This window comes from Lynx canadensis, chromosome C1 (assembly GCF_007474595.2).
Source record: "Lynx canadensis isolate LIC74 chromosome C1, mLynCan4.pri.v2, whole genome shotgun sequence".
NCBI lineage: Eukaryota > Metazoa > Chordata > Mammalia > Carnivora > Felidae > Lynx > Lynx canadensis.
Window position 1 is genome coordinate 37,873,801 of NC_044310.1, and position 12,054 is coordinate 37,885,854.

The 12,054-nt window shown below is 36.6% G+C and overlaps 1 protein-coding gene across 2 annotated transcripts in view; it reads right to left on the bottom strand.

Moving 5' to 3' along the window:
- Positions 1-4,051: 4,051 nt before the first annotated feature.
- The window catches only part of SPATA6 (spermatogenesis associated 6), a 144,536-nt gene continuing 136,533 nt past the window's right edge, over positions 4,052-12,054 (bottom strand). For both annotated transcript variants that reach the window (XM_030326743.1, XM_030326742.1), the window contains exon 13: positions 4,052-5,385. In XM_030326743.1, the coding sequence (XP_030182603.1) occupies positions 5,205-5,385 (181 nt within the window). In that variant the 3' untranslated portion in view covers positions 4,052-5,204. The remainder of the gene's footprint in view (positions 5,386-12,054) is intronic.

The window sequence follows — 12,054 nt, forward strand, 5'->3', positions numbered from 1 at the left end:
TGTTTGTTTTTTGTTTTTGTTTTTTTTACCTCTTCATTTTGTTCCTGAATTTCTAGCTAGTTAGAAAATCTGGGAATGGGAGAAGGATATTTTTCTTAATTTCTAAAAGGGTGGCCCTTTAACACGCTAACCACCAGGGCCTCAACAATAAGCAAAAAGTGCAATTGCTCAGAGCCCACTCCTGTCAGGGTGCTTATTACAGTCACGTGCAAATTAGGACAAGGACAACATAGGGCTTTGATTTGTTTTTCTCTCACTTCATTATTTTTATCTGACTTCAAAAGTCCACTTTCTATTCTTGAGTTCTCTCAAGTTCTAGATCTTTATTTTTAACTGATTACTGGATATTTCCCTCTATCCCACCTCCACCCTCATAAAACCTGATGAGTATTTACTTTTTCCATCTTGGTTTCCTATTCTCAAGTCATTCCCATCATTCAGTGTCCAGCTCAAAGGTCACCTCTTCCAATGCTGCTCCAGGCAATCATTCTCTTTGCAGTTCTCGTATGGCATTCAACATATCCTCCCAAAACTTTTGCATCCCTGCGCACAATCTCCAGTGAAAGCACTTGAAGTTCCTGAACAATCATGCTCTCCCCCATTTTCATGCTTTTGCAAGTTCTGCACCAAGCTAGAATGTCCTATTCCCATTCTTGTATTCCTACACCACAGAAGTTACAATACTGTAAATGTGGAAATACACTGTTACCTGTCTTTTTCAATAGACTCTTCACACTTGTGGGAAGACACATTTAAAAAACTTACACGCTTTAAAAAATTTATACGCTTTACATGTAACACGTGCTCAATAAATATGTGACAGATGGGTGGATGAATGTTTGAATCCTTATCTAGGTTTATACTTGAGAGAAATGGAAAGATAAGTCCCCACAAAAACTTGTACACAAATATTTATACCAATGCTTTTCATAATATCCCCAAAGCGGAAATGATGAAAATGCCCATCAAATGAATGGATAAACAAAATACTGTATATCCATGCAATGATTACTATTTAATGAAAAGGAATGAAATACTGATACACATTACAACATAGATGAACCATGAAAAAATTATGCTAAGTCAAAGGAGCCAGGAACAAAATGTCACATACTGTATGATTCCATTTATATGAAATTCCAGAATAAGCATAGAGACTGAAAGCAGATTAGTGCTTGCTAGGAGTTGAGGACAGAAGGGAATGAGGAGTGACTGCTAATGGGTTCAGGATTTCTCCTGGAGTCATGAAATAGTTTACAATTAGCTGGTGCTTATAGCTGCACAACTCTGTGAATATACTAAAACCATGCAACTGTATACTTTTAAAGGGTAAATTTAATACTACATGAGTTATTTCTCAATAAAACTATTATTTTTAAAAAAAATTTTTTTTTCAACATTTATTTATTTTTGGGACAGAGAGAGACAGAGCATGAATGGGCGAGGGGCAGAGAGAGAGGGAGACACAGAATCGGAAACAGGCTCCAGGCTCTGAGCCATCAGCCCAGAGCCCGACGCGGGGCTCGAACTCACGGACCGCGAGATCGTGACCTGGCTGAAGTCGGATGCTTAACCGACTGCGCCACCCAGGCGCCCCTCAATAAAACTATTATTGGTGGGACGTGCCTGGGTGGCTCAGTTGGTTAACGGTCTGACAGCTCAGAGCCTGCAGCGCGCTTTGGATTCTGTGTGTCTCTCTCTGTCCCACCCTCACTCGTGCTCTCTCTCTCTCTCTCAAAAATAAATACGGATTACAAAAATTAAAAAATATAAAGCTATTATTGGAAAACGAACACAATAATGAGAATGTTCTATCTGCTCCAGATTTTTATTTATTTTATTTAAAAAAAAATTTTTTTAACGTTTATTTATTTTTGAGACAGAGAGAGACAGAGCATGAACGGGGGAGGGGCAGAGAGAGGGAGACACAGAATCTGAAACAGGCTCCAGGCTCTGAGCTGTCAGCAGAGAGCCCGATACGGGGCTCGAACTCACGGACTGCGAGATCGTGACCTGAGTCGAAGTCGGCCGCTTCGCCTGGGTGGCGACTGAGCCACCCAGGTGCCCCTGCTCCAGATTTTTAATCAGGGGCTTAATCTTTGAAGTCACAACACAACTCTGCTGCCTAGAACTTTCTTATCCTCCATTTTAATCAATTATACAATCATACAAATGTTGGAACATTTAAAAGATCTTTCTCAATTAACCCCTTCCTCACCTTATAGATAAGAAAACTGAGCTCCAAGAAGGACAAATGACTTAAACAAGGTTATGTAACTGGTAGTGGTGCCAGGGAGACCTTGCTCTCAGTCCAATCACATGTCTTTTTTTCTTAGTTGAATTGACATCTTCCTTCCTGAAACTCCCAGTTTTATTTTTTTATTTAAAGAACAAAAATACATTAAAAAGAAGATCCATTTATCTTTCACATTAAGTCCTATAACTATTACTAGATTGTAAGAAATGTTTTTAAAAGGCTAAAAAATATAAACAACTGCATCTTTCTGTTTCTTAGTGAAAAAGATAATTATTAGTATTTAAAGGTTTTACTCCTCAAAAATAATACTACATGAGAATTCATAGTAATAGAGATAGCAACAAAGACCATTCCTTCCCCCAGGAAATGGAAATAGACACTTAGTCAAAATACTACATATCTGGAAACTTGCATCTGATCCTTCAGAGAGAGGTCAAATGTAATCCACAAGAAAATGTCTTTCAGAATATCATATTCTGAAGTTCCCTCTTGGGACCCATTTTTTGTGGCCTTTGTCATAGCCAATGGCAGATATAGGTACAATAAGGTAAATTTTTATGTACTTATTCACTCAGGAGATTTTCTATGACAGTGAAATTTCCTTTGAAGTTCATATTTGTTCTTTTCACAACAAGCAGGACCTTTAAAAAAAATTTTTTTAAACATTAAAAATTGTTAATGTTTATTTTTGAGGGAGAGAGAGAGAGAGAGAGCGAGCAGGGGAGGGGCAGAGAGAGGAGGAGACACAGAATCTGAAGCAGGCTCCAGGCTCCAAGCTGTCAACATAGAGCCTGACGTGGGGCTCAAACCCACGAACTGTGAGATCATGACCTGAGCCAAGTTGGACTCTTAACCAACTGAGCCACCAAGGCACCCCCAAGCAGGGCCTTTTAAATACAAGAATATTTCATTTGTTTCCACACATAAAACAAAACCAAAACCAAAATATACTAAGTTCCACTGATGATATATATATATACATATATATATTTTTTTTTTTGCATTTTTAATGCATTATTCAGTGTTGACCTTCAAAAGCTCATTGTACAAAACATCATCATACAACTTACAGCCAGAGGGTTAACTCAGTGATTGTGTAGTGTACCATTTCCCCAACTGGCGTCCACATGTAGGCTGAGGATGGCACTTTTGAAAGGGAGTGTGGGGAGCTAAGGACGCAGAATTGGAGGAGAAAGATGGCCATAATGACAGACACTGCTACACACTCAATTTAATTTAGGAAATTCTGGGCCCGCATAAACAGGCTTATGCCAGGATTTCTCAGAGCTTCTAACATGCTAGTGTTTACTATGACTATATCGACCATACAAACTAGTTTGCTCGGACAGCTCCAGTTTGGAACTGCTGTTGATTGATGTTTCAGCATCAATAGCACTGTCTTTCATTTCTGCCATCCTACCTATGGTTCTTTCAGTCGGGGAGTGTGAATACAGTGCAAAGATTTTCTTCAACTTATATGACCAAGGAAATACCTGTATCTACATTCCTATATCTATCTCTTAGAACAAGTGCACAGAACACACAGTTCAGGAAAAGCTGATCCACTCATTCTCATTTGATAGGCTGAGGAAACTAGGGACAGAGAATTGAAGAGACTCAGCTACAGAACGGCAGGATGGAGCTAAAGCCTAGACTGCCTGGCCCCTTTCTCTGATACACTTTCCTACATCACAGGTTGCTATACCACAACACTCTTAACATGAAGTTTAAATGTCCCATTATTAGATAGCAAGTATTATATATTTTCTCCTAATACAAAAGCAAGTCACCCAATTTCACATGTTAATTTTTTTTTTTAATCGTAACTATAGAATGAACCAAAGGTGCAGCCAATGAGAAAACAGTACCTCGTAGTCAACTCTCCAAGCCTGTAAGCCAAGTTCACTTATTTCCTATTCTCTGCTTTCCCTCCACTGACTCTGGCAAATATGAGGTGACCGATTTCTTCATATCTTCAAAGATTCACTGGTCTCATAGGTGTGTCTATGGGGGATAATTTTATCAACTACCAGACTTGCCGGTACAAAGTACTCTGTATAATGTTTTAATCCTATTTATGGTCCCAAGTGTGCTCTAACTAAGGATACTACTTTCTTGGGCCATTTGGTACCTATGACAACTCTAAAGAGTTTAAAATTACAACAAAATCCCTTTATTTTTTCTCAGTCTCTACTTGCTTACTAACAAAAGCTATCTTCTGATTCTGGTTGCGCCACAAGATAGGGCCTTAAGTGAAAATCATACAAAGAATTCTATCTTTAAAAATCAGTTATTCACACTTTGGGTCACACATGGCCACTGCTATTTCTAGCTAACTGTTATATATTGTAGGTAACTTAGGTACTTGTTTTAGAGAAGAGGAAGTGAATGATTGTATAAACTTTAAAAATAAAGTTATTTCTTATTAGCTAAGAAGTATAAATTTTCTGCAGGGAGAAGTAAATAAAAAATACTAGTTAAAATGAGGTTTAAACTCAGGAAATTCATTTCACTTCTATACAGTATATCATTTTGGTCATTATCAAGAAAAGGGAGTTAATATTAATCTTAGACAAGATAACTAATCAAACAGATGAAAAGAAAATCATAAGGTGATTAAGGCAGGAGAGCATTTCCAGAGAGAATCTATTCTTGGATGTGTGGGTGGAGACAGGAGGTTACGGGGCAAAACAGCCTTTTCTCATAACCAGATTGGAAGTTGTGATGCAGTGTGGAGCTTTGACTTTTGGGACAGCACTCTCTTCTATGATGAAGAAAAGGATTGCCTACAATCATTTACCACCTGAAGTAATGAACTTACTCACATCTAACTACTGTACTCAGAACCACCTTTAAAAAAAAAAAAAAAGAATACAGATATTGATCACATCAAACGTTTTCATTGAGAAGTTGACACAGACACCCATATAGTTTATCATGGATGGTCTCAGAAGCTTTCCTGGGTGTGAGAAACAGAACTACAGGCCTTTTTGTATAAGTTCCTGTATATCTTGTCCATGCTGTTCTCAAAGAGGGGTCGGTGGGATTTTCCTTTATAAGACGCTGCCCTGTTGGACCAGTATTCACCGTCATCCAAATGGAGAGTGTCATGTGGCCGCTGAAATGAGCTATAAAAAGGATATAAAGTATTAAAACTGGTGAAACGCAATGAGAGGTAGTATTATATAAATCAAATATTTACTGAGTACTTTACAGGTGTGTGATACTCTGGGCTATGAGAAATAAAAGACAATAAGGTCTGTGGCTTCAAAGAGTGACCTATTTGTATGAAACTATTACAATACAATAAAATGAAAATTGTGCATAAGAGACAGAGTTGCAAAGAATTCAGAGGAGAGAGATAGGTGTGGTGTGGTAAAAGTAGAGTGCAGATACTGTGGTGTGGCCAGTCATGAGAGCACCTGGCCTCTAAAGTCAGGCACACCTAAAACTGAGGAACAGCTCAATCCTTTATAAGCTGGGGGACCTTGGGCAATTTATTTAATCATCCAGAGTCTAGGCTTCCTTTATTTTTGCAGTATTCGTTTAAAAATCAAAGATAACATGTGCAAAGTGCATAGTACAGCACTTACTTTGCACATGGAAGTTATTAAGTATGAGGCTCTAAACTTCTAGGTACTTTATAGATATTTATCTAACAATCTTAGGAAATGCTGAAGTTGGTAACTGTGGAAACTAAGATTCAGTGACGTCAAGTTACTTGCCTATGACCACTCAGCTAGTAACTGGCAAAACAGAAAGGAATATCATGTCTGTGGCCCTATGGCCCCTTCCACTATGGCATACTGCTACTGTCTTCAAGGAGGAGTAGAAAATTACCCTAAATATGAATCATTTTTGGAAAATGGAAAACAAGGTGGAAGAGTCTGTATTTGAAGTGATAAGGATCCAATCTTGAGGGTCTTGAAGAAAAAAGAATAGATAGGAAGCTATGAAATAGACCAGGACTAGGCTAGTTTTAATAAGAATAGAGAAGAAAAAGCCACTGTTTTCGAAGGTTTGATAGTGCTTTTTAAAACATACCAAAGTTACAATTTTACTATCATAAACATTAAGTTCTGGGCTTAACATATTATTTGCTAGGAATAAAATGCTGACTTTTTCAAGGACTGAGTTTATTTTTTAATAAACAATTTACCTACTTCAATAAATTAATTAATTGTTATAGATAAGACTCTCAGGCACGTTAGAGATTGTGACATTTGTGTCATATAAAACTGTATGTTCTGGGGTGCCTGAACTGGGGCTCAGTCAGTTAAGCGTCTGACTTCGGCTCAGGTCATGATTTCATGTTTTATGAGTTCGAGCCCCGCGTCAGGCTCTGTGTTGACAGCTCAGAGCCTGGAGCCTGCTTCAGATTTCGTGTCTCCCTCTCTCTCTGCCCCTCCCGAACTCATGCTCACTCTCTTTCTCTCTCAAAAATAAATAAAACATTTTAAAAAATAAAAAAAAATTTAAAAACCTCTATGTTCTGGTTATTAAATGCCACAGATATATTTTCTTCATAGATTTGGAACCTCACTTCAAACAATTTCTTCCTTGACTTAACAGTCCAATGATGTTACTTCTATTGTCAACTGTGAAACAGGAACTCTTAGGGCTATATATCTACAAGAAGAATTGGCTATTCTACCTGAATAGCACCAGGTTCTAACACCTGAACACAAAGACACCACAAAAAAAGGCATGGAGTAACTGGGTTATCATTTTTGGAACTTGACATGGTGTCAGTGAGGATGTAAAGTCATGAGAACATTTACACACTTACTTTGGAAGAGTTTGGCATGACCCGATAAGGTTGAATATGCAACTTCAAGCCAGTAATACCACTCCTGGCTACCCCAGTGAAATTCTTGCACATGTGTACCATGAGACATGTGCAAACTTGTTCATAACAACACTCTTTGTAACAAAGCTAAGAACTGGAAGCAACCTTAAATACCCATCTACATTAGAACACATGTGCATACCATGGTATATGCATACAATGGTACAGTATGCAGCAGAGAAAATAGGGAAAATTAATGATCTATAGCTACATGCATCAGTTGGGATGAAACTGAAAAACCAACTGAGTGGGGGAAAAAAGCAAATTTCAAACAATTACAGTTGTACTTGCATTTATATAAAGTTTAAAACAAGAAAAATTAAACAACTTATTGCCTAAGGATAGATTCATGTGTGGTATAACTACAAAGGAAAAAAAAGAAGGATTAACAGAAAAGCTACACTAACAGTTATCTCCATGGAAAGAGAAGCAATTGGTTGGGAGCATAAGGTGGCCTGGTAGGTATGGATTGTGTTCTATAAAGCTGGATGGTGAGTAAATGGGTATTCATTTATTATCATTACTATTATTATTTATGATGCACAAACCTTAAATATATTTCTCGGTTACAGTTACTGTACAAGTTCTTAAAAATTCACTTCTGTGAACCATGACAATAGGTTTCTCTACTTCCTGATGGCTTTGCTAAAATGAAATTCCACCTCATATCTCCTAGTAACATTTACTAGGTCTTGTGAAACTTTCTTTATACTTGGTGTAAAAAATTTCATGCTGGAAAATTTTGAAAGTGATATAGTCTCTGGGATAACAAAGGCATTTTAAAACATGATTATGATCACTTCTATCTTGTCCATTCAGTTAATGAGGGGTAATTAAGACAATTTTTAATAATGTCAGTATAATATTTAAAATTTTTCAGAAGGCTTTAGCCAAGTCTTAGTGCTATTGCTTTGATACAGAGACCACATTTCTTTCATTAGCTCTGCTCAAGAAATAGTCTACCCACTGAATACAATTTCTGATTTCATACATTTTTCACCAAGCCTAATTCCTGTTGTCACTTACAAATTACTTTTTTTTTTTTTTTTGACAGTTTGAGTCAAGTGATAAAGAAATCAACACACAAATATGTTACTGGAAACATTTCTGCATCTCTTGTGCCTCTGCAACTGTACCTCCCAGCCTAGGCCCCCACATTTGCCTGTGTTCCCTCAGACTATGTTAGGGGTCCCACCAGGTTTTGTTCTGTTTGCTCGGTTTTTCCTTGTTGTTGTTTATTTGTTGTTTTGTTTTGCAACAAGTCATGAGCTAATTAAAATTTCACAAAATGCAGGTCTGTCCCTTATCTCCTTGTCCACAAACATCAACTTTACCACATGCTGAAGGCCAGATAATAACGTTTTTTTCCAAGCTCTACATTGTGTTTAGCAGCCAGGCTAGCTCACTACAGAAAACCCACTCAACAGAAATTTGAATTTCCGACACACACTGCTACCTGGCTCTCAGAGGGGTAAGCAGAGGTAGGACCTGCTAACTTTAAAAATCATTGTGTAGACTATTTCTGAGATTGTAGACCAAATTCCTATCCCAATCATAAATTACTATATTTAATGTTATCTGGCATATAGATCTGCAACAGCGGTGGTTCCATTAGACAATACTTTTTTTTTTCATGTCTCAAAGTTGCCTTAAAGTATCACCTCGGTGGCTTGCAATGAATAAATAAAATTCAGAAAGCTTTTTAGAAGCAAATGTGAACCCGATAAGGGTTTGTAAAGAAGAGCTAAAGCAGCCAAAATACACATTCTAATGCTTTTTGATCTTGTAAAATTTGGCAGGGAGTTTATTTCTATTTAAAACTGCAAAATTTTCAATTTAGTAAACAATATTGTGATTGTATGGAGAGAATGTGGGAATTAGTTCAGTTTGGGAGTCTGAACTGCAAAACATACATATGAACACATAATAGGGCCTAATACGGTCCACAGGTGCAAAGAGTATCAGAATCCTAAAGATGATATTTACTTCCAGACATGAAAGCATTAGCTCTCTAATGAACTATCAACATACTGAGTCAATTCTGATTTTCCATTACTGGGTACATTAATAAGTTTAAAATGTGTGACACTAAAAAGTTTTATTATAGTAGTAGGCTTTTAAAAACTATACTTCTCTATTTTACCATGAGTATCTTCAGCATTCATTCATTCGAAGCATTTAGTGAGTTCCTACTAAACTCTAAAAAGTACTGCATTAATGCTATAGTAAAATGGTTACTTTCAAAGTAGTGATGATATTTTATTAGTGGAGTGCATTTTGTTTTTATTAACTTACTCTTGCTACTTAAGTAGAAGCCCTGTATTTAATTATGACAATACCATTAAGAAAAAAAAGACAAAAAACAACAGACCAGGATAATCCAAGAACTGGGCAGTTTCAAATCCTAAGTGTTGACAGAACCTAGTTTATATGTCAAGAACAGAAAGGTCTTAGGTAGTTTAACATGAACTAGGAGACAAAGGACATTACTAATTTTGTGCTTAGAGAAGGGTAAACTCACTTGAAACCCTGATGTTTTCTACGTCAGTATCAAATGAAGACCAAGCGTATACTATTCTACACATAGTCTTCATAAAAAGTATCTATAAGGTGATATTCACTGAAAAGAAGGTCAAAGGTAAGATGGACATGCTACCCCCAAAATATTAATTCTAAGAAATAAATGGAAGGTCATGAGAATTATAAAATTTGCCATTTATACTCAGAGAACCAGTGCTGAAAGTGACTTTAGGGGCCCCTTGGTGGCTCAGTTGGTTAAGCGTCTGACTTCTCAGGTCATGATCTCATGGCCCGTGAGTTCGAGCCCCACGCCAGGCTCTGTGCTGACAGCTCAGAGCCTGGAGCCTGCTTCGGATTCTGTGTCTCCCTCTTTCTTTGCCCCTCCCCTGCTCATGCTCTGTCTCTCTCTGTCTCTCAAAACTAAATAGACGTTAAAAAAATTAAATAAATAAAAGAAGTATACTCAAAGAAATTTATTGAAGACTAATTACTTATAGGTCACTTATTTCTCTCCATGACTAAGAATGTGTAGAAATGAGCCACTGACAACAAATAAAGTCTGTCAGCTTTCACTACTATTAATTCCTCTGTTGATTCCTTATCTAGAGATGTTATTAAATATCACGATCAAAAAATGACTTTACTTAAATAATAGTTTTAGCAATGTAACTGATCACTTTAATTAAGAACCCTATCTTAATATTTGAACTATTTTTCTAAGTTCAGCTCCTACTACACGTCAGAAACCTTGACGGCCAGTCAAAACCAAAGATAAGTAACATATCTGTGCCCTCAAGGAGCTCACATTTAATAAAAGAAAGCAAGATAAACACATAATGAAATAGTTATCATGAGAAAAATATTGCTAGTTGAAATGAAATATATGAGAAGTAGTGGCAGCATAAGGAGAAAATGCCTAACAGTCTGCTGAGGTCATGAAAAATACCTCAGAAGAGAGAAAGACTTGACCTTAGTCCTAGAGAATAAGTAGGCATTCACTAGATAAAGAAGACAGAGGTTACTCCAGGCATCATATTATATAACAGAATCAAGGCATAAAACAGCCTGGAATATCATGAAATGCCAGGCATATCTGGAGAGGTAAGAATAAAGTAAGATTTAACTGTTAGAAGTAAAACAGAATTTTGTCCTAGAGGGAATAATGAGCCTATAATGGAGGGATACAGAAGGGATTTCTACTATGAGTGGGAGATTGAATCAAGATTACTCTAAAGTCTTAGCCTCAAGTATTATTTTTTCCCAACTATTATTTTTAATAATATGTGTATAGGATACAAGTGGTCTTTATTTAAACACAAAATATAGTATTTTAAACTGATATTTTAAGTCATCCCTCTAGTTTCACGAATACAGGTTAAATTCAGTATCATTATCATGTCCATAGAGAATGTCTCACTTGTTTTTATTATTCTTTTCTGAATTCCTCCCCATACTTTGAGTAAAAAGAACTAGACATAGAGATGATCTAATGTAGACAGAGTACAGCTGTAATACTTTAGGATGTTTGCATGTTTTGCCCTGGTTAAATAAAATAATGAACATATTTTTTACTCCTAAATTATCATTAAAGCTTAAACATCTGCAATTCAAGCATAATATGAAATTCTACTTATTATGGCTCTCAGACCTAACTTGGGATTGCTGTTAGTGATCTATTCCATGTCATCATTCGGTCAGCAGTCCACCTATCTAACCTTATCTAGTTAAGACCATAATTACCTACTTGTTTATGAGAATGTCATAAAATCACAATTCTTACTGAAAGTTATATTTAATGTATTACTTTCTTATGACTTATTTAAAAAATTAAATTAGTCTGCCAAGAATTGCTAGTCACAAAACCATTCTAGTTGTTTAGTAGTATTCTTTAAGGGGGCAACAAGTTGAACTCTGGGCATGCGTGGCATCAATATCAAGTCCAATTACCAAGGTCATATTTTTGTTTTAAAAAATGAATACAGGGGCGCCTGGGTGGCTCAGTCTGTTAAGCGTCTGACTTCAGCTCAGGTCATGATCTCACAGTTCGTGGGTTTGAGCCCCACATCGGGCTGTGTGCTAACAGTTGGGAACCTGGAGCCTGCTTCAGATTCTGTGTCTCCCTTGCTCTCTGCCCTCCCCAACCCGTGCTCTGTGTCTCTGTCTCTCAAAAATAAACATTAAAAAAATAAATAAACATTAAAAAAAAGTTTTTTAGATGAATACAACACTGCCCTGTCCTAATCATCAGAAACTTTTCTAGACCCCTAAGCTACAAATTTTACCCTTTGAAAAATCACATAAATATGCGGCACCCCTAATATTTCTGAATATAACAGAACTTCTAGACAAAAAGAAATTTTAAAGAAAAAGAAAAATTAAATTTCAAGTATTTAATGAAAAAGGATTTTATGATACTTGACTTAATAAC